The 22,939-nt window shown below is 51.9% G+C and overlaps 1 protein-coding gene across 6 annotated transcripts in view; it reads left to right on the top strand.

Moving 5' to 3' along the window:
- Window positions 1–1,297: 1,297 nt before the first annotated feature.
- The window catches only part of MGRN1 (mahogunin ring finger 1), a 108,882-nt gene continuing 87,240 nt past the window's right edge, over window positions 1,298–22,939 (top strand). For 3 of the 6 annotated variants that reach the window (XM_038418630.2, XM_043493187.1, XM_038418635.2), the window contains exons 1-2: window positions 1,450–1,655; window positions 21,652–21,770. In XM_038418630.2, the coding sequence (XP_038274558.1) occupies window positions 1,568–1,655; window positions 21,652–21,770 (207 nt within the window). In that variant the 5' untranslated portion in view covers window positions 1,450–1,567. Of the gene's footprint in view, window positions 1,656–21,651; window positions 21,771–22,939 lie in introns of all 6 variants that reach the window. The other 3 variants (XM_038418632.2, XM_038418636.2, XM_038418633.2) reach the window with 3 other exon arrangements.

Genomic DNA, 22,939 nt, shown 5'->3' with positions numbered 1-22,939 from the left:
AAAAAAAATCTACATTTGTAAGTTGCACTTTCATGACAAAGAGGTTGCACTACAGTACTTGTATGAGGTGAATTGAAAAATACTATTTCTTTTATCATTTTTACAGTGCAAATATTTGTAAGCAAAAATAATATACACTTTGATTTCAATTACAACACTGAATACAATATATATGAAAATGTAGAAAAACCATCCAAAATATTTAATAAATTTCAATTGGTATTCTATTGTTTAACAGTGCAATTAATTTTTTTAATCGTGATTAATTTTTTTGAGTTAATCATGTGAGTTAACTGCGATTAATCGACAGCCCTATTTTAAACCTGCTGCCTATTAATTTCATTTGGTGACCCCTATTTCTTGAATTATGAGGAGTAAATAACACTTCCTTATTTACTTTCTCGACACCAGTAATAATTTTATAGACTTCACTCATATCTCCCTTAGTCATCTCTCTTCCAAGCTGAAATGTCCCAGTTTTATTAAACTCTCCTCATATGGAAGCCGTTCCATACCCCTAATCATTTTTGTTGCCCTTTTCTGAACCTTTTCCAAGTCCAATATATCTTTTTTGAGACGGGGCGACCACATCTGCACGCAGTATTTAAGATTTGGGCATACCATGGACTTATACAGAGGCAATATGATATTTTCTGTCCCTTTCTTAATGATTCTCAACATTGTCTTTGGTTTTTGGACTGCTGCTGCACATTGAGTGGATGTTTTCAGAGCACTCTCCACAATGACTCCAAGATCTCTTTCTTGAGCAGTAACAGCTAATCTAGTCTATCAGGGTTGGAAGGGACCTGAGGAGATCATCTAGTCCAACCCCTTGCTCAAAGCAGGACCTAATTTTTTTTGCCCTGATCCCTAAATGGCCCCCTCAAGGATTGAACTCACACCGCTGGGTTTAGCAGGTCAATGCTCAAACCACTGAGCTACCCCTCCCCCAATCATTTTCTATGTAGGCTGCCCTAGGACGCTCTGCCTGGGGGCTCCCTGTCACCCTCCCCCACCATGCCGGGGGTGCTCTGGCTATGCTAGGCGGATCCCAGTACGGGGAGGCTCCGTTGCCCTGCCCAGCTATGCTGGGGGTCCCTCTCAGGGATCCCCATCGCCCTGGCGCGGCGGGGTGGGCCGGGCAGGGGGGCTGGCCACGGCCCACGGCTGCTCCAGCTGACCCGGCAGAAGCAAGCTCAGGCTTCGCCGGCTGGGCTGGGCTGCCAGACAGGAGGCGTCGCCCTCTGCTGACGGCTGTGCGCATTACAGCTCCCACGCTCCCGGAAGAGTCCATTGGGTGAAGGGGCACAGTACTCGCACCCCCCACTCCGCTGTTGGTACGGCCCGGCCGAGCCGTCGGGCACTGGTGGGGAGGACCGGGCGCGATGGCTGCTGGGAGTTGTAGTTCCGGGGGCGGGGGCAGCCTTGCGAGACGGGGCGGGCGGACTCGCTTTCCCGGGCTGCCCCGCGGCTGGCTCTGGTGGTGCGAGTCACTGGGTCCGGGGCGCTCGCTCGCCCGCCGCTCTCGCCGCTGCTGGGTCCGCGGCCGGGCCGGGCCGGTGCCGCCATGGGCTCCCTGCTGAGCCGGCGCATCGCGGGCGTGGAGGACATCGACATCCAGGCCAACTCGGCCTATCGCTACCCGCCCAAGTCCGGTAAGGGCGGCTCGGCCCGGGGCCAGACTCCCCCCCCCAGCGCCCCCGCGCCTCGACCCCCCCCCCCAGCGCCCCCGGGCCTGGACCCCCCCCCGCGCCTCGACCCCTCCCCCCCAGCGCCCCCGGGCCTGGACCCCCCCCGGGCCTGGACCCCCCCCGGGCCTCGACCCCTCCCCCCCAGCGCCCCCGGGCCTGGACCCCTCCCCCCCGGGCCTGGACCCCTCCCCCCCAGCGCCCCCGGGCCTGGACCCCCCCCGCGCCTCGACCCCTCCCCCCCAGCGCCCCCGCGCCTCGACCCCTCCCCCCCAGCGCCCCCGGGCCTGGACCCCCCTCGCGCCTCGACCCCTCCCCCCCAGCACCCCCGGGCCTGGACCCCCCTCGCGCCTCGACCCCTCCCCCCCAGCGCCCCCGGGCCTGGACCCCCCCCCGCGCCTCGACCCCTCCCCCCCAGCGCCCCCGGGCCTCGACCCCTCCCCCCCCGCGCCTCGACCCCTCCCCCCCAGCGCCCCCGGGCCTGGACCCCCCCGCGCCTCGACCCCTCCCCCCCAGCGCCCCCGGGCCTGGACCCCCCCCGCGCCTCGACCCCCCCCCCAGCGCCCCCGGGCCTCGACCCCCCCCCCCAGCGCCCCCGGGCCTCGACCCCCCCCGCGCCTCGACCCCTCCCCCCCAGCGCCCCCGGGCCTGGACCCCCCCCGGGCCTGGACCCCCCCCGCGCCTCGACCCCTCCCCCCCAGCGCCCCCGGGCCTGGACCCCCCCGCGCCTCGACCCCTCCCCCCCAGCGCCCCCGGGCCTGGACCCCCCCGCGCCTCGACCCCTCCCCCCCAGCGCCCCCGCGCCTCGACCCCTCCCCCCCAGCGCCCCCGGGCCTGGACCCCTCCCGCGCCTCGACCCCCCCCCCCCCAGCGCCCCCCGCGCCTCGACCCCTCCCCCCCAGCTCCCCCGGGCCTGGACCCCCCCCGCGCCTCGACCCCTCCCCCCCAGCTCCCCCGGGCCTGGACCCCCCCCGCGCCTCGACCCCTCCCCCCCAGCTCCCCCGGGCCTCGACCCCCCCCGCGCCTCGACCCCCCCCGCGCCTCGACCCCTCCCCCCCAGCGCCCCCGGGCCTCGACCCCTCCCCCCCCGCGCCTCGACCCCTCCCCCCCAGCGCCCCCGGGCCTGGACCCCCCCCCGCGCCTCGACCCCTCCCCCCAGCGCCCCCGGGCCTCGACCCCCCTCGCGCCTCGACCCCTCCCCCCCAGCGCCCCCGGGCCTGGACCCCCCCCCGCGCCTCGACCCCTCCCCCCCAGCGCCCCCGGGCCTGGACCCCCCCCCCGCGCCTCGACCCCTCCCCCCCAGCGCCCCCGGGCCTGGACCCCCCCCCGCGCCTCGAACCCTCTCCCCCAGCGCCCCCGGGCCTCGACCCCTCCCCCCCCGCGCCTCGACCCCTCCCCCCCAGCGCCCCCGGGCCTGGACCCCCCGCGCCTCGACCCCTCCCCCCCAGCGCCCCCGGGCCTGGACCCCCCCCGCGCCTCGACCCCTCCCCGCCAGCGCCCCCGGGCCTGGACCCCTCCCCCCCTCGACCCCTCCCCCCCCAGCGCCCCCGGGCCTGGACCCCACCCCGCGCCTCGACCCCTCCCCGCCAGCGCCCCGGGCCTGGACCCCCCCCCCCCGCGCCTCGACCCCTCCCCCCCAGCGCCCCCGGGCCTGGACCCCCCCCCCCCGCGCCTCGACCCCTCCCCCCAGCGCCCCCGGGCCTGGACCCCCCCCCGCGCCTCGACCCCTCCCCGCCAGCGCCCCCGGGCCTGGACCCCCCCCCGCGCCTCGACCCCTCCCCCCCCCGCGCCCCCGGGCCTGGACCCCCCCCCGCGCCTCGATCCCCCCCCCCCAGCGCCCCCGGGCCTGGACCCCCCCCCGCGCCTCGACCCCTCCCCCCCAGCGCCCCCGGGCCTGGACCCTTCCCCCCCCCGCGCCTCGACCCCTCCCCCCCAGCGCCCCCGGGCCTGGACCCCCCCAGCGCCTCGACCCCTCCCCCCCAGCGCCCCCGGGCCTGGACCCCTCCCCCCCAGCCCCCCCGGGCCTGGACCCCCCCGGGCCTGGACCCCCCCGGGCCTGGACCCCCCCCGCGCCCCGACCCCCCCCCCCCCCGCGCCCCCGGGCCTGGACCCCCCCCCGCGCCTCGACCCCTCCCCCCCAGCGCCCCCGGGCCTGGACCCCCCCCGCGCCTCGACCCCTCCCCCCCAGCGCCCCCGGGCCTGGACCCCCCCGCGCCTCGACCCCTCCCCCCCAGCTCCCCCGGGCCTCGACCCCTCCCCCCCAGCTCCCCCGGGCCTGGACCCCCCCTGCGCCTCGACCCCTCCCCCCCAGCTCCCCCGGGCCTGGACCCCCCCCGCGCCTCGACCCCTCCCCCCCAGCTCCCCCGGGCCTGGACCCCCCCACCTGGGCCTCAACACCCCCCCCAGCTACCCCGGGCCTGGACTCCCGCCGTGCCTCGACCCCTCCCCCCCAGTGCCTCCGGGCCTGGACTCCCCCCGTGCCTCGACCCCTCCCCCCCAGTGCCTCCGGGCCTGGACTCCCCCCGTGCCTCGACCCCTCCCCCCCAGTGCCTCCGGGCCTGGACCCCCCCCCGTGTCTCGACCCCTCCCCCCCAGTGCCTCCGGGCCTGGACCCCCCCCCCCGGCTTCGACCCCCCCCACAGCGCCCCCTGGGCTTCGACCCCCCCCACAGCGCCCCCGGGCCCTGCCCCCGCATCAACCTTCTCTCAGCCCCCTGTCACTACCCCCGGACCTTGGCCTCCTCCACCCTTCCCAGTGCCCCTGAGCATTGTGCTCTCCCCTGGGCCCTGGCCCCCCTTGGCGGTGCTCAGGTCTGGGGCTTGGCCCCGTCTCTACCCCCAGGAGGTTGCTTTCACCCTGCACCCGTTCCCTGGGGCCTTGGGAAGGCTGGAGGTTACAGACCACTGTGTCATGCAGTTGTGTAGGTGTGATCAGCGCAGTCCCAAGGTACACTGACCAGTTACTGCCCATCCGGCACACACCCCCTTGTGTTATTGACAGTGAATTTATTACTTCAGACAGAGCTTGCAGGGCCTCACCTGTGCAGCTGACTGCTGCTATCACTGCTTGGCTGGCACGCAGCTGGCCAGGTCCCTCTTTCAGGGCCCCTCTCCTAGCACAAGGGTGCAGAGTTTGAGTTGCATACACAACAGGAGAATTTACATCATGGGAAGACTTTTCTTCACCTTGGAGCTTATAGAGACCTTTGCTTATCAAACTCTTAAATGATGGGCCTGTAATGCCTGCCAGGAGTCTTTTGGGTTGTGTTATAGTACAGGAGAGAGGAGATCCCTGGAAAAAGAATGGGTGTGGATCGCAAGTAGAGTTTTAAGAGCACTTCATGGGCTTTTGGGGCTTAGCCCTGCTCTTCTAAAACTCAGCATTTGACTTTTTTTACACCATCAGGGCTGTTCTCTATTTCCCCATCTCTGCATTTAACTTCCTTCTTGTACAGTGTAAACAATATAAGGTGTGTGGTGCTCAACAAAAATTACTGGGTGGGGTAATGGTCTCTTTCAGGAAAATACATTCTTCCAGCCAGTATCTGACCTCAGGGTTAAAGACACAGAAAGCAACACCTTGCAGTAAGAGGACAGCATCTCCGCAGACTTAATGCTTTCTGCTGTCACTGCATGGGTTGGAAACAACCCCTTGCACAATCAGAACTTAACAAGAAATGCATGCCTCCACAGAGCAGGGAGAAAACCTGATTCTTACTGAATCAATAAATCTGTAACTTCCAGGCTGTCCAGCCCCAAAAGTCCTATGGAAAGGATTTTGTTGCCTGACAGTGTAAATGTGTTGCTTCAATAAAAAGGTTCTATTTGATTTTTTTTTTCCTTTGACTCTTCCCTGGGATCTGTATGGCTGCAAAGGCTCCCTGCGTGCCACTTCTGTTTTGCTCCATCCATCGTTTTCCTTTCTTCCTTTCCCCTATGAATGGAAGGCTTGTTCAGTGTCATTAATTCTGCTTATGGAGGGTTTTTTGTCTATAGTCCATAGGGCAGGGTCATTTGATTCTTCTGATTCATGAATTCCTCAAACGGGGAGTTCCAGAGACTCCAGAATGTGACTACTAAGATCCAGCCTGAAGTTTGCACAAATCTGAACTGAAGAGGCGATTGCCTGTCATTGGTTAAAGAGAATTGGGAGTTTTCCCTCTAATTTTTCCCACACATGATCTGGGCCGGGGCCGGGGAGGGGTGCCCCTTCCCCGGCCACAGCAGGTTCGGGCCGGGGGAGGGGTGCCACAAATGTGGCAGGTCTGGGGCTGGGGGAGGGGCGCCCCTCCCCCGGCCATGGCAGGTCCCAGCCAGGCAGGTTCCCTGAGTGCTGGTACGGTACTTAATAGGTGCAGCTTACAGGGAACTTAGGTTGGGACATCCAGTCCTGAATCCCCACAGCCTTCAAAACTCTAGGTTCACGTAAACGTTGCTCTTGAGTATTGGTTTGCAAGGGAAAATAGGAACCAGGTTGATGTGATAACTTATCTGTTAACGTGAAACATTTTTATCAGGCCTTCTAGCCGCTCTCCTAGTAATGACAAACGCACACAAGCATCTGTGTTGCCAGTGCCATGTGACTCTTTATCCTTTGTGTCTCTTACCCTCTCCAGGATAATTAATTGGCATTCAAATAAATCAGGGGCACCTGTTGCCATGGGACTGTAGATATGTGGGTTAAATTAGACTTAGACTTCAGTGGGGGCAGAAGTGTTTGTGTTCCACCATTTAAGAGGTGGCTGTCAAAGAGCTCTATGTCTCTGGCATTGTTTTCCCAAGGGCTTCTTAAACAGATGCCCTTGTGCTTGTTCTGGAGAGAGACTGCTATGATCAACAAAACCTGAGGTGCTGTTCACAGGGATATGTCAGCAGTGGTCAAATCAGTGTATCAATAGAATCTCTAAATGGCCTGACGATGGGGAAAGGAAGGCGGATGTTGGTGATCTTGGGGTGATTTGAAATGTATAGGGGAACCAGCCTACTAACTGAAAAAGCAAGAGACTTATGGTGCTGCTTTGTGTAATTGGAATGTAAGGCCGGTCATCACAGTGCGTTCCAGATGTAGGCTCCTGATGGTTGTAATTTGTCAGTCATCCGGGCATTTAGATTACTGTCATTTCTTCAGAGGGAATGATGATCTAATTCATCTTATTTTAAGAGGCTCAGAGTATGTATGGACAGAAGACATTGTTTGTGAGACATTTCTCAGTAGTTGTAGCAGTTTGATTATAGGGATGTTCATTGATTGGTCCCCATGCAGTTCTTTATTTCCCACAGTGGGTACAGAACTCCTGACCCTGAATTTCCAGAGATGGACAGCCACCTTCAGCATTGTGTTCTGTGGGGATGGGCCTGCTTCCTAAAGGCATGCACAATCCTGGCCCTGCCTAAAAAGGCTTGAAACTCAGGCCTGGTCTACACTACAAAGTTAGTAAGCTGCCTTGCGTCGACCTAGATATGAAAGCATCTTCACTTACCTTTGGTTCCTGTCGATGTACATGCCTCTCTCCGCCGATTTAGTAACACCACATCCTCAAGCGGCATAGAGTCATGGTCGATGTCATTAGGTTGATGCGGTGTCGTTGCTTATGTCAGCTGTTACTGGGTTTCAGGATCTGTCCCACATTGATAGTACAATCAACACAAGTGCTCCTGGGGAGGACACGCATTGCCGGCATGAGAAGCCAAGTGTGCACACAGAAACGATTTAATAACTGCAGTGGCTGTATGATTTTTGCCCCATCCCATCTTGCCCCAGAGTACATCTACAGAAAGGGATACTTCTCTATGGTTATGCAAATGTTGGTGGATCGCTTCGGATGCTTCGCCAACATCAACGTGGGCTGGTCCAGGAAGGTGCATAATCTTCACATCTTTAGGAATGCAGGACTTTTCAGAAAGCTGCAAGCAGGGACTTGCTTTACCAACCAGTGGATTACCATTGGTGATATTCGCAAAAAGAAAAGGAGTATTTGTGGCACCTTAGAGACTAACAAATTTATTAGAGCATAAGCTTTCGTGAGCTACAGCTCACTTCATCGGATGCATTTGGTGGAAAAAACAGAGGAGAGATTTATATACACACACACACACAGAGAACATGAAACAATGGGTTTATCATACACACTGTAAGGAGAGTGATCACTTAAGATAAGCCATCACCCACAGCAGGGGGGGGAAAGGAGGAAAACCTTCCATGGTGACAAGCAGGTAGGCTAATTCCAGCAGTTAACAAGAATATCAGAGGAACAGTGGGGGGTGGGGTGGGGGGGAGAAATACCATGGGGAAATAGTTTTACTTTGTGTAATGACTCATCCATTCCCAGTCTCTATTCAAGCCTAAGTTAATTGTATCCAGTTTGCAAATTAATTCCAATTCAGCAGTCTCTCCTTGGAGTCTGTTTTTGAAGCTTTTTTGTTGAAGTATAGCCACTCTTAAGTCTGTGATCGAGTGACCAGAGAGATTGAAGTGTTCTCCAACTGGTTTTTGAATGTTATAATTCTTGACGTCTGATTTGTGTCCATTCATTCTTTTACGTAGAGACTGTCCAGTTTGGCCAATGTACATGGCAGAGGGGCATTGCTGGCACATGATGGCATATATCACATTGGTAGATGCACAGGTGAACGAGCCTCTGATGGTGTGGCTGATGTGATTAGGCCCTATGATGGTATCCCCTGAATAGATATGTGGACAGAGTTGGCAACGGGCTTTGTTGCAAGGATAGGTTCCTGGGTTAGTGGTTCTGTTGTGTGGTGTGTGGTTGCTGGTGAGTATTTGCTTCAGATTGGGGGGCTGTCTGTAAGCAAGGACTGGTCTGTCTCCCAAGATCTGAGAGAGCGATGGCTCGTCCTTCAGGATAGGTTGTAGATCCTTGATGATGCGTTGGAGGGGTTTTAGTTGGGGGCTGAAGGTGATGGCTAGTGGCGTTCTGTTGTTTTCTTTGTTGGGCCTGTCCTGTAGTAGGTGACTTCTGGGTACTCTTCTGGCTCTGTCAATCTGTTTCTTCACTTCAGCAGGTGGGTACTGTAGTTGTAGGAATGCATGATAGAGATCTTGTAGGTGTTTGTCTCTGTCTGAGGGGTTGGAGCAAATGCGGTTATATCGTAGCGCTTGGCTGTAGACAATGGATCGAGTGGTATGATCTGGATGAAAGCTAGAGGCATGTAGGTAGGAATAGCGGTCAGTAGGTTTCCGATATAGGGTGGTGTTTATGTGACCATCGCTTATTAGCACCGTAGTGTCCAGGAAGTGGATCTCTTGTGTGGACTGGTCCAGGCTGAGGTTGATGGTGGGATGGAAATTGTTGAAATCATGGTGGAATTCCTCAAGAGCTTCTTTTCCATGGGTCCAGATGATGAAGATGTCATCAATGTAGCGCAAGTAGAGTAGGGGCATTAGGGAACGAGAGCTGAGGAAGCGTTGTTCTAAGTCAGCCATAAAAATGTTGGCATACTGTGGGGCCATGCGGGTACCCATCGCAGTGCCGCTGATTTGAAGGTATACATTGTCACCAAATGTGAAATAGTTATGGGTCAGGACAAAGTCACAAAGTTCTGCCACCAGGTTAGCCGTGACAGTATCGGGGATACTGTTCCTGACGGCTTGTAGTCCATCTTTGTGTGGAATGTTGGTGTAGAGGGCTTCTACATCCATAGTGGCTAGGATGGTGTTTTTAGGAAGATCACCAATGGACTGTAGTTTCCTCAGGAAATCGGTGGTGTCTCGAAGATAGCTGGGAGTGCTGGTAACGAAGGGCCTGAGGAGGGAGTCTACATAGCCAGACAATCCTGCTGTCAGGGTGCCAATGCCTGAGATGATGGGGCGTCCAGGATTTCCAGGTTTATGGATCTTGGGTAGCAGATAGAATACCCCAGGTCGGGGCTCGAGGGGTGTGTCTGTGCGGATTTGTTCTTGTGCTTTTTCAGGGAGTTTCTTGAGCAAATGCTGTAGTTTCTTTTGGTAACTCTCAGTGGGATCAGAGGGTAATGGCTTGTAGAAAGTGATGTTGGAGAGCTGCCTAGTAGCCTCTTGTTCATACTCCGACCTATTCATGATGACGACAGCACCTCCTTTGTCAGCCTTTTTGATTATGATGTCAGAGTTGTTTCTGAGGCTGTGGATGGCACTGTGTTCTGCATGGCTGAGGTTATGGGGTAAGCGATGCTGCTTTTCCACAATTTCAGCTCGTGCACGTCGGCGGAAGCAGTCTATGTAGAAATCCAGGCTGCTGTTTCGACCTTCAGGAGGAGTCCACCCAGAATCCTTCTTTTGGTAGTGTTGGCAGGAAGGTCTCTGTGGGTTAATATGTTGGTCAGAGGTGTGTTGGAAATATTCCTTGAGTCTGAGACGTCGAAAATAGGATTCTAGGTCACCACAGAACTGTATCATGTTCGTGGGGGTCATTGATGACATCTTCATCATCTGGACCCATGGAAAAGAAGCTCTTGAGGAATTCCACCATGATTTCAACAATTTCCATCCCACCATCAACCTCAGCCTGGACCAGTCCACACAAGAGATCCACTTCCTGGACACTACGGTGCTAATAAGCGATGGTCACATAAACACCACCCTATATCGGAAACCTACTGACCGCTATTCCTACCTACATGCCTCTAGCTTTCATCCAGATCATACCACTCGATCCATTGTCTACAGCCAAGCGCTACGATATAACTGCATTTGCTCCAACCCCTCAGACAGAGACAAACACCTACAAGATCTCTATCATGCATTCCTACAACTACAATACCCACCTGCTGAAGTGAAGAAACAGATTGACAGAGCCAGAAGAGTACCCAGAAGTCACCTACTACAGGACAGGCCCAACAAAGAAAACAACAGAACGCCACTAGCCATCACCTTCAGCCCCCAACTAAAACCTCTCCAACGCATCATCAAGGATCTACAACCTATCCTGAAGGACGAGCCATCGCTCTCTCAGATCTTGGGAGATAGACCAGTCCTTGCTTACAGACAGCCCCCCAATCTGAAGCAAATACTCACCAGCAACCACACACCACACAACAGAACCACTAACCCAGGAACCTATCCTTGCAACAAAGCCCGTTGCCAACTCTGTCCACATATCTATTCAGGGGATACCATCATAGGGCCTAATCACATCAGCCACACTATCAGAGGCTCGTTCACCTGCGCATCTACCAATGTGATATATGCCATCATGTGCCAGCAATGCCCCTCTGCCATGTACATTGGCCAAACTGGACAGTCTCTACGTAAAAGAATGAATGGACACAAATCAGACGTCAAGAATTATAACATTCAAAAACCAGTTGGAGAACACTTCAATCTCTCTGGTCACTCGATCACAGACCTAAGAGTGGCTATACTTCAACAAAAAAGCTTCAAAAACAGACTCCAACGAGAGACTGCTGAATTGGAATTAATTTGCAAACTGGATACAATTAACTTAGGCTTGAATAGAGACTGGGAATGGATGAGTCATTACACAAAGTAAAACTATTTCCCCATGGTATTTCTCCCCCCCACCCCACCCCCCACTGTTCCTCTGATATTCTTGTTAACTGCTGGAATTAGCCTACCTGCTTGTCACCATGGAAGGTTTTCCTCCTTTCCCCCCCCTGCTGTGGGTGATGGCTTATCTTAAGTGATCACTCTCCTTACAGTGTGTATGATAAACCCATTGTTTCATGTTCTCTGTGTGTGTGTGTATATAAATCTCTCCTCTGTTTTTTCCACCAAATGCATCCGATGAAGTGAGCTGTAGCTCACGAAAGCTTATGCTCTAATAAATTTGTTAGTCTCTAAGGTGCCACAAGTACTCCTTTTCTTTTTGCGAATACAGACTAACACGGCTGCTACTCTGAAACCTGTCATTGGTGATATTGAAATGCTAATAATGATCCTGGTGGATCCAGCCTACCTCTTACTCCCCTGGCTCATGGAGCAGTATACCGGTCACCTGGACAGCACCAAGGGAGATATTCATTGGCTCAGTAGGTGCAGAATCCCAGCTGAATGTGCTTTTGGTAGATTGAAGGGATGCTGATGTTGTTTACTCACCAGATTGGATCTCTGAGAAAAATATCCCAATGGTTATAGCTGCCTGCTGTGTCCTGCATAGTATCTGTCAAGCAAAGGGGAAAACTTGCTTCCAGGGTGGAGATGAAGCAGCTGTCCACTGAGTTTGAGCAGCCAGATGCAAGGACTATTAGAAGAGCTCAGTGCAGAGCTGTATGGCTCTTTTTTAAAGGTGGCAGGCTTGCAGCTCAGCACTGGATTGACTGCTGGTCTTTCTGGCCGTCTGGTATGCATGCCATAGTTCTTTTGTTTTCCTGAGGCACTGCTGCTAGTCCCTGTCATACCCTTTATCCTGATTTCCTCTGCAACTTGCTCATAGATGTGTATGTTTCTGTGGTCTGTAGCTGTGCTTACATAGCCTCTTCTCCTCACAAGACTACGATAACTAATATCGGTCCTGAAGCGTGTCAGGAGCTTGTAGCAGGCATAATCGGCTGGGCAGTTGCACACAACAGTGGATGACTGCTAGGTGTGCTCGCCAAGCTGTACAATCAGGAAAAGGCATTTCAAACAACTGCAGGGTTTTAAAGGCAGGGTCTGTGGTAGGCTTCCAGTCTCTGTGACCCCTGGGATATGGAGTTCATAATTGTGACCAGAGCTATCCGCATCGGGACAGCTGCTGGAGGACTGTTAAGGTCGATATAGGTAATGCAGTGTCTACACTTGCATTGCATCGATCTCAGTATGTCGACCATGGCGCTACACGTCTCAGGGAGGTCGTGCTACTGCACTGCTGTAATGGGGCACTTACATCGGTGGGAGGCAAATTTAAGTGTAGACACACATGCGCAGTGAGGTTAACGCAAGGCGGTGTATGTCAACCTAACTTTGTAGTGTAGACCAGGCTTTAGAGTGACCTTACTTCTGGAGTAGGTAAACTCCAGCCCTCTGACTTCTTTGGAGGAGAAATTAAAAAGATTGAATTGGATCAATCTGGAGTGAATGTACAAACTCCATCGTTGGTGGTGGTTACTGCTTAGAACAAAGGACTGATTAAAGACAGTGCTGGGCTGAAATCTAGGTAGAGCTACCAGTAGACCAAGCATAATCCCAAAACACATGTATTCTGGGCTGTCCAGCAGAGATGGAAAATCCAGAGTCTGGAGCATTTATGGAAAAGCTGCTGCCCTAGTGTTATATAAATATTAAAGGTTGATTCCTTTGAAGGAAAAAAAATAATTCACCAGGAACCAGGATAGCCGCCTCCTGGTTTGGAGACAAAAAGTTATGAATACAGCAAAAAAAGAGATCCATAGCAGGGGACCACAGATACATTCTGCTCTTTTTGCGCCACCTAAGCAGCACAAAGGGAGCAGAATAGGGCAGAAAATCTGTCCCTAAACTGTTGATTTGTGACCCTTGACTTTTGGAATTCCGTGTTTGGCTACCAGAGGACCAGGGCCTGAGAACTGAAAATGAAATAGACTGGAAACAAATGCAAGTGACTAGTTTTGATTTCATGGTCTAAGCTGGGAAAAATACAAAAGTTAAACTGTGCAAAGCAATTATATCTTAATTATTTATGGGTCACAATGTGATAGTTAAAACTTGTTCTTAATAAGATTTTTAACTTGATATTGTCCCTTTACATCTATCTCTGTTACTGATAGAGATATTAAAAGGAACTTTTGTTTTTTCTTTAGTTTTGCTGTGTGTCCATGTGTGCACGTGCCTGACCAGTCTCCTGAGTACATACATTGTGTTTTTGGCTGTCTTTCAGAACATCTCAGCTGACATTTTTATCCACAAATTCCATCCTATTTTAATTGCTAATTCATCTCCAAATGTCTCCTGTTGCACATCAGGTTCTTTACCACCTGGTGCGGCCTGTGATTTGAGCCCCTACAGGCTCACTGTGAGCGTGCATGACATGCTGCTGCGACAGCTCAAATCAGGAGTGAACCAGTCTCTGGATCATTTGCAAAGGTGCAAGTTTTCAACTTGGGACAAAATCTTTTAGGCCAAAAATGGCTTTAAAGAAGGCTCCCAGAAAGGACAATGTTAGGAATAATGAAATAATACAGTTTTTAGATAAGAAAGATGACAACCTTCACGCTGAAACGAACATGACCGCTTATGATGTCATGCAGAGTGACAGCACCTTGGACTATCACTGGAGATGAGGGCTGTGATGAATGCTTGGTTTTCAGGTATGCCCTTCTGATGTGCCCTTGCTATGATAGCTATGCAGGAGAGTTAGCAGAGGACTAATGCAACATCCATCTAGGCCCATATTCTTTGCCTCCCCTTGTATTTCTGATGGATCGTGTTGGAGGATGGTTACAAGAAGTGTTGCCAGGCCTTTTACCAGCTATCTTTGTAGAGGAGATGCTTATACGCCCTTCTACAGCAAGATTTTTCTGAAAACACCGTCTGCTCCTGCAAGAAAGTTGACTCCGTTTTTTGGCTGGCCGCATTGTCCCTCATAGGAAAGAGGGTTGACAAGACAGGCACTGATACAGCTAGGATCTTGCCTGTTGAGGGATTTGTGGAGGAAGAGTAGGTCCTCTTGCTAGTCCTGCAGTCATTCTATGGTTGAGGGACATGCAAAAGTAGATTAAAGCTGTCGAAGAGCTGGAGCAGAGCACCTTGTTCGCTATTCCCACTCCTCAGCTATCTTCTCCATGTGCTAGCAGAAGACCTGGAGCTCTGCCTTGGTGCTGTGAGCTCCCAGCCCAGCAGGGTGAAGTGAGTTAGGATTCCATCTAAGCCAGTGATGGGAAAAGTACTGCCTGGGGCCCATATCCGGCCCTTCAGATGTTTTAATCCGGCTCTCGAGCGCCCGCTGGTGAGGGGGGTTGGGGGCGTGCACTGCTGCGGTGCTCCAGCTAGTGAGCAGGGTCGGGAGCTTGACCCGTTCCGTACGTGCCATGGCTCCGCAAAGCTCCTGGAAGCAGCAGCATGTGGCCCCTCTGGCTCCTGCACATAGGGGCAACCAGGGGGCTCGGCGAGCTGCCCTTTCCCCAAGTGCCACCTCCGCAGCTTCCATTGTCTGGGAACCACGGCCAATGGGAGCTGCAAGGGTGGTGCCTGCAGCTAGGGCAGCATGCAGAGTTGCCCGGCCATGCCCCCGTGTAGGAGCCAGAGGGGGGACGTGCCACTTGCTTCCGGGAGCTGCTTGAGATAAGTGCCATGTGGCGCCTGCACCCCAACCCCCTGCTCCAGCCCTGATCCCCCTCCTAACCCCTTGGTCCCAGCCCGGAGAACCCTCCTGCACCCCCAACCCCGCATTCCCAGCCCCATCCTAGAGCCCGTACCCCCAGCTGGAGCCCTCACCTCCCCCCTGCACCCCAACCCCCTGTCCCAGCCCAGAGCCCCCTCCTGCACCCTGAGCTCCTCATTTCTGGCCCCACCCTAGAGTCTGTACCTGCAGCTGGAGTCCTCACCCTCTCCTGCACACAACCCCAATTTTGTGAGCATTCATGGCCCACCATACAATTTCCATACCCAGATGTGGTCCTCAGGCCAAAAAGTTTTACCCACCCCACTAAGCACTGCTTCACTAGACCAAAACCCGTGATCTCCTTTCGTTTCTTTTTACTAGTACCCTTTAGCCTCAGTCATCTGCTGGATGGAGACTGAACTTTTGGATGCGCAAAGCCACCTTCCTTGAACTCTGTGCGGAGCTCATCCATGCCCTGCAGCACAAGGACACCAGTATGAGAGCTTCCTTCACAGTGGAAAAGCACATGGCGATCGCTGTGTGGAAGCTGGCAACTCCAGACTGCTACCGGTCACTCACATATCAGTCTGGAGTTGGGAAGTCCGCCATCGGGGTTGCGGTTATGCAAGTGTGCAGGGCCATTAATTGCTTCCTGCTGCGAAGGACTGTGACTCTGAGCAATGTTCAGGAAACAGTGCATGGCTTTGCTGCAAAGGGATTCCCTAATTGCGGTGGGGCGACAGATGGAAGGCATGTCCCAATTTGGCCCCAGACCACCTTGCGACAGAGTGCATCAACAGAAAGGGCTACTTTTCTATGGTATTGCAGGCTCTGGAGGATCACCAGGGTCCTTTCACTGACATCAACATGGGGTGGTCAGGGAGGGTGCATGGCCGACGCATCTTCAGGAACACTGACCTGTATAGAAAGCTGCATGCAGGGACTTTCTTTCTTTCCAGACTGGAAGATTCCATTGGGGGAATGTTGAAATGTCAGTCGTGATCTTTGGAGATCCAGCCTACCCCTTACCTAAGTTCCCCCTAAGCCACGCAGCAGGCTATCAAGGGCTGCGCAGGTGCGCACCCACAGAGGCCTGGACTGGAGAGGAGAGAGGAGCTGCCAGGGAAAGGCACCTCTCCTCTGTCCCCGGAGCTCCCATGGCGCAAGAGGGCTGGGCAGAATCCTCTCTCCCCACCGCAGCCCCAGGGCAGCCCGCACCCTCCCAATACTCAAACACTCTGTCCCAGCCCTGAGCCCCCCCCCACACCCTGAACCTCTGGCTCCAACCAGAGCCCTCACCCCCCACACCCAACCCTAAGCCCCCTCCCGTATCATGAACCCCACATCCCTGGCCCCATCTCAGAGCCCTCACCCCCCCCCCCGCATCCCAACCCTCTGCCCCATATCTGAGCCCCTCACACACTCTGAATCCCTCGCCGCTTCCTCCCCCCGACACACATCACCTTCATATTGGTGCACATAACAAAATTCATTCTGCACATGGATGTAAAAAATTAGAGGGAACATTGCCCATTAGCCCTGTGGCTCATGAAGCCTTACACCGGAAACCTGGACAGCAGCAAGGAGCGCTTCATTGACAGTTCTACCAAAGTAATTCTGAAGTGTAGACCAGGGCTAAGTGTGTCACATCTAAATACAAATTGGAACAGATAGTTTAGCGTATGTAGTTAGCGCACATTCTAAGGGCCCAATAAAGGTGAAGTGGCCCATTAACACCCCTGTAGTCATAGGACAAAAATGGGGGTTAGTGGCTTACAGGTGATTGTAATAAGCCATGAATCCTGTGTCTTTATTAAAACCATGATTGTTAGTGTGATGGGTTGGATCACAGAAACCCCTTTGGGATGGCCACCTGATGTGCTCAGACTCCCTCTGAGCCAGTTTTCCCTGCCAGCTTGGGACTTCAGTACCTTGGCTTGTTTGAGTCAGACCCGCTTGCCTGCTGCAAACAGATCCAAGTCTCAACCACGTCCTCCACGAGCTGCAGGCTTAACTGAAAACAGCTTAAGAACTGCTCCTCTCTCCTGCACTCAGATACCCAGCTCCCAATGGGGTCCAAACCCCAAATAAATTAGTTTTATGATGTATAAAGCTTATAGAGGGTAAACTCATAAATTGTTCGCCCTCTATAACACTGATAGAGAGAGATGCACAACTGTTTGCCCGCCCAGGTATTAATACATACTCTGGATTAATTAATAAGTAAAAAGTGATTTTATTAAATACAGAAAGTAGGATTTAAGTGGTTCCAAGTAATAATAGACAGAACAAAGTAAATTACCAAACAAAATAAAATAAAACATGCAAGTCTAAGCCTGATACATTAGGAAACTAAATGCAGGTAAATCTCACCCTCAGAGATGTTCCAATAAGCTTCTTTGACAGACTAGCCTCCTCCTAGTCTGGGTCCAGCAGTCACTCACATCCCTGTAGTTACTGTCCTTTGTTCCAGTTTTTTTCAGGCATTCTTTGGGGTGGAGAGGCCATCTCTTGAGCCAGCTGAAGACCAAATGGAGGGGTTTCCCCAGGGACTTATTTAGCCCCTGGGGAAACCCCTCCATTTCTTGTGGGTGGAAATTCCTTCTCCTCTCCTGTGCAGAGTCCAGCTACCAGATGGAGTTTTGGAGTCACATGGGCAAGTCACATGTCCGTGCGTGACTCAGTTCTTTACAGGCCAATGCCACAGTCCCAGGAAAGCTCAGATGGGGATTGGTGTCTCTCAAAGTTAATTGTCAGCTTAAGTGTTTCTTGATTGGGCACTTACTGAGAATAGTCTTTTCTCAAGAAGCTGACCAAATGCTTCACTGAGGCTACTTAAAATCAAACAAGCACATAGCCAATATTCATAACTTCGAATACAAAAAATGATGCATACATATAAATAGGATGAATATATCCATAGATTATAACCTTTGCAGAGATATGTTACGTGGCATATCTAGCATAAAACATATTCCAGTTATGTCATATTTACACTAATAAGCATATTTTTATAAAGCATCATAGGGTGCAATGTCACAGTTAGTGTCTAGCAAAGTTATGAATTTAAGCTCCCAGGCTCATCTTTTGAAAGTGTTGAGCTGGTTTCCTTTGCAGATGAGGCCTGATAGGTCAGACATAGAGGGATTGCTTTGTGAAAAGTGTCCACCTGCTTATATTTTGCTAACTATTGTACACTGTATTATGAATCTGTCACCAGAGGTCACTGCCATCTTTGACTTGTTAGGTAACCATCTAGCACTAATTTAGTACATTTCCCCAAGTCTTTACTAGTACCCCAAGGGTATTGATGCTGTTCTGGCATTTTTCCTCTTAGCTCCCATAAATCCCTTGCCCTATGCTCTCTAGGACTTGCACAGTGCTGTGTTTCTTGCTTGCAATGTCTGCCTTTCAATGAGCACTTTACATGCATGTGCACTCACCCTTACATCTACCAGTTGCCGTAGGGGAGGAGAGGAGGAAATAGTGTTTGAGGTCACAGTGGCTGTTCTCTGTACCATGCACCTCTTGCTCAAGGCAGACCCTTAGTACTTTAAGGCAGAAGGGCCATCCGCAGAGCAAGAATTCACATTTTGACCTGGAAGTCCTCCCCAGCTTTGGATGGCATATACAGCCTACCATCAGTATGGCAAGGTTTATTTATAGACTTTTCTGTAGCACTGAGTGCCTCACACAGTCATCATCCTTCCAACAACCATCTGAGGTAGGGCTGTGATATTGTCAGATATCTTGCAAGCTAAGTGAGATCAGGCCTGGCCAATACTTGTGAATGAGAGGCCTCTAGGGAAGTGGTTCTCAATCTTTTTTGGTTTGCAGACCCCTAAAAAATGTTGAATGGAGGTGCGGACCCCTTTGGAAATCTTAGACATAGTCTGCAGACCTCCAGGGGCCCAATGACCACAGGTTGAAAACCACTGTTCTGTGGTAACAGCAACCTTTCATGGACCCCTTAGACAGTCTGCAGACCCTCAGGGTTCTTTGGACCACCAGTTGAGAACCACTGCCCTAGGTAAAATCCTGGGTGCTCCAGGATGTAATATAGTGGAGAAGAAATTCTTGACTGAGTACCAAACAGATATTCTAGCTTGCAATTAGAGGGTGGCTGTGTTGCTAGGTGGGCCATTTTCTGGATGAGAACGAAAACAGAGATTCTAATCATTTGTGGACATTAAAGATCCTAATACCACTTCTCAGAAGCGTGAAAATACTAGCTGCAATGTCCTGGCCAGATTACGGTTGGCCAGTTCTGTTCCATCTTCCTAAAATCCCTCCTGCAGTTCCAGTTGGCTGTGATAGTCTGCTTCACTTCTCATCCTGAATTGTAACGTAGCGCAGCATTGCTGTGCTCTTTTAAACAGCTGCTGGGGCTGCATTTCAGTGGTGGGCAAAGTGATCCATGTGGGGATAGTGCCTGCTCCTGCAAACCTTACTCACATGAGTAGGTCTATTCAGGGTTGGTCCATGGTTTATAAATCCCCTTGAGTTCCTCTGGGAGAAAAAGTACCATGGATGCTCTGATGAGGCTATTAAAGGATACAACCTCCTTTGAATTTATGGGGATTTGTGTACAGTAATGTTAATGTGAACTGCACATACATCCAGGTTCATTGAGAAGAGCTATAATCCCGTTAACACGTCCTATTCATAGAATATCAAACCAGAATCAAGAGCAAGCCATCTGACACTGAGCCAGGATAATCAGCCACTGCAATTCTGAGATTTCTTGCAGAGGAATTTTCCTTGGAGTTAATCAGATCAAATGCCTCAAAACATCCTCCTGTGTGACCTACATAAAATGTAAAATTGATCCCTAAATCCTGCTTTCACAAACCACAGCATAAGCATAAATATCACAATGTATCCGTGGCTATATTGAGCAGAAAATCTGGCTTGGATTTGTAACGGGAATAGCTTTTCCTTTTGCTCCTAATTGTCTGGGGGTCTGTGGTTTGGGATACCTCAATACTGCCATGCTGCTGCAGTGGACTTGGTACCAGCTAGATTCTGGACCCAGGCGAAGCTTGTGATTGGTGTATCCAGGGAGCAGGCTTGTTTTTAAAACACAAACATCTGGAGGCCTGTGAGCTTGGAGCTTGGCCTGTGAGCAGTGTGGAGCTCATCATTAAAGTGGTACCAGCTGTGCAGAGTTTAAAAAAAAAAAAAAAAAGCCTTTCTTGGAGCCAAAGGAACAAATATAATTGAAAAAGGAGAAACCTTTCATGAAACCCCTCTTGTTTTTAGAGAGCAACTCACCAGTGCTGCTAGCCAGATGGATTCTTCTCCTTCCTCTCCATAACCTTCCAGATGCAGTCACTCTAGGTAGTGCTTTTTTTAGGGGCCCAAAATTCCTGTATATTGCACCGAGCCAAGACAGTGAAGCTATATTTGGCCCATTTTCTTTCTCATTGTGGGCATGGAAAAGCCCCATTTCAAAACTGCAGGAAGATAGCTCGATGGGGCTTAATAGGTCTCTGTCATCTCTCACTTCTCTGCACTGTGAACATGTGACAGCTGCATTTGAGAGCAGCAGTTGCCCAAAGCGGCTAGCTCTTTTCTGCAAGTGACTAGATTGTGTGGCATTGTGAGTAATTCAATGACTGCTGGAGGAAGAAGAAAAGGAGTACTTGTGGCACCTTAGAGACTAACAAATTTATTAGAGCATAAGCTTTTGTGAGCTACAGCTCACTTCATCGGATGCATCCGATGAAGTGAGCTGTAGCTCACGAAAGCTTATGCTCTAATAAATTTGTTAGTCTCTAAGGTGCCACAAGTACTCCTTTTCTTTTTGCGAATACAGACTAACACGGCTGCTACTCTGAAACCTGTCATTATGCTGGAGGAAGGTGTTCCAGTGACCTTGCATCCAGTTTGTCTCTCACCGTTTGCCGCCTCAGTGCATCCCCTTGAAATGGAATTAGATGAACGTGTGGCGAGGCTCTCGCAGAGCAAAGGTTGTGTTCAGTCTTGGGGTTTATCTCTTACAGATGTCTGTGTTTTTTTACAGTTATAGCTGTCTTTGCTTAATCAAGATTAGCATCTGTGTGGGTTACCTCTAGCACCCTATCTGTAATGTGTTTTCACCATAGGGGCATGGGGAAGGGAGGAGAACCAAGCATTGCTTCACAGTCACTCCTCTGGCTGTATGAGGAACTACGTTCATGGGATCTGAAAGGCAACGTGTCCGTTCCTCATTGGCTAGGCAGATGGCAGACATTGAAAATGAGGATGGAAAGTGGGATAATTCCCAGAATTCAGCAGTGTTGTGAAGTATCTGCCTTCTTTCTTCCTTGGGGGAGAAATTTACGATCGGGTTAACAACCCTGTAATACATTGATTCCAAGGCCATGAGGTCCCACTGTGATCCTTTCATCTGCCTGCCTGTATGACACAGGCCAGGGAATGTCCCTGATAGAAGTCCCATTTGAAGTAGGGCATATTTTATGAAAAATGTCCAGTGACTTGACTTCTGTAGGGTTCTGGTTGCTATTTCTTGCTCAGTGCTGTTGGCCCTGACTCCGCATGATTCAGTGTTGCCAGGAGCTGTCTAATGCGGCGCTGTGATTTATGGCTGTTGCCTGAAAAAAAAGTCTCTTGTTTGTGTCTTATGCTCCCCCGCTCAGCCGCCTTCCCCCCAACTAAAAACTGAACATTTCTGCCATGCTCCAGGAATGGATCTCACATAAATTTGTTAATTTTTTCTCTTTCCAGGAAACTACTTTGCAAGTCACTTTTTCATGGGAGGTGAGAAGTTTGATACCCCACATCCCGAGGGTTACCTCTTTGGGGAGAACATGGATTTAAACTTCCTGGGGAACAGACCCGTTCAGGCAAGTTCACATGCGCTGTTAATTTCACATCTGTATGTGTCTGTCAGTAGGAAACCCAGTTTCGATACTTACCCAGGAGGAGACTAAGCATTGTCTTGGAGCTGGCGCACAGTACTAGGGGATTGGGATATCCCTATGTTCCATTTCTGGCTCTGCCAGTGACTTGCTGTGTGATCTTGGGCAGTGGTATATTTGTGAATGGGCATCTGGTATAATGCCCCCATCCACATGGAGGATGCCATTTTGAGAACATCCTGCCATGATCCAGCCCCACTGCAGCATAGATTTTGGGCAAATCACATTGCCTGTCTCTGCTTTTGTTTTCCAATTTGCAATACGGGCATCATGCCTACCTCTCGGGTGTCTGACAAGACTGTAAAGAGCTCTGAGATCCTGGCATGGACAGCAATACAGAATTGCAGAATGCTGTTTGGAGAGAGATTTTTTCCATCTCGTGATTGCTGTGGTATGAACAGGAAGTAACAGTACTGCATGGTTCAGTTTGTCATGGGTGACTGCTCTTGTCTCTCAAATTTGCATTTTATACAAGCTTCCAAGCCTTATGACCAGGCTTGATATCAATAGCCTAATTTGTTCTTTTACCCTTTAATGCAGACTGCTGAGTTGAGTAGTTCTGACCTGATGTCATCACTGGGTCTGAGACACTCTGATTCCCGTATAGTTACCTTGCAGTCACTTGTAAACCTATTGCACTGCTATGACCTCCTGGATTCTCCAGCAGGGAGGTTTTAGACCTGGGGATAAATTCAGTGCAGGCTTTCAGCCAACTCCCTGCTGGGAAAGACCCTGTCCAAGACCTTTTTCTTTTCCCTTTTGTGTGCACCTCTGAGGCTATTGGTTCTGACTGGGAAAGAAAGTAAATTGGTCTCTCTTGAACAATGACAGTAGTCTTGGTCCTGGATTTCCCCGTGGGTCTTTTCCTCAGACTTCGCCGTTTTGAGCAGAAGTAGAGCTAAGATGGCCAAGCCTAGGCTGTAGTACTTAGGAAAGCGTTGCATTCCTTCTTATCAAACTAAGGGTGGAGATTTATTTTAGACTAAACAAATAACAAGCTTTCCAGGAGGGGACTAGAAAGCACAAGTATGAAGAGGTGCCGCCTCCTGCCTGTGGCAGACAATTTAACAGTAGATGTGCATGAGCTGCGAGGT

The sequence above is a fragment of the Dermochelys coriacea genome, chromosome 10 (genome assembly GCF_009764565.3).
Source record: "Dermochelys coriacea isolate rDerCor1 chromosome 10, rDerCor1.pri.v4, whole genome shotgun sequence".
Taxonomy (NCBI): Eukaryota; Metazoa; Chordata; order Testudines; family Dermochelyidae; genus Dermochelys; species Dermochelys coriacea.
The sequence above is the reverse complement of the archived record's forward strand: the minus strand, read 5'-3'. Positions and strand labels throughout refer to the sequence as shown.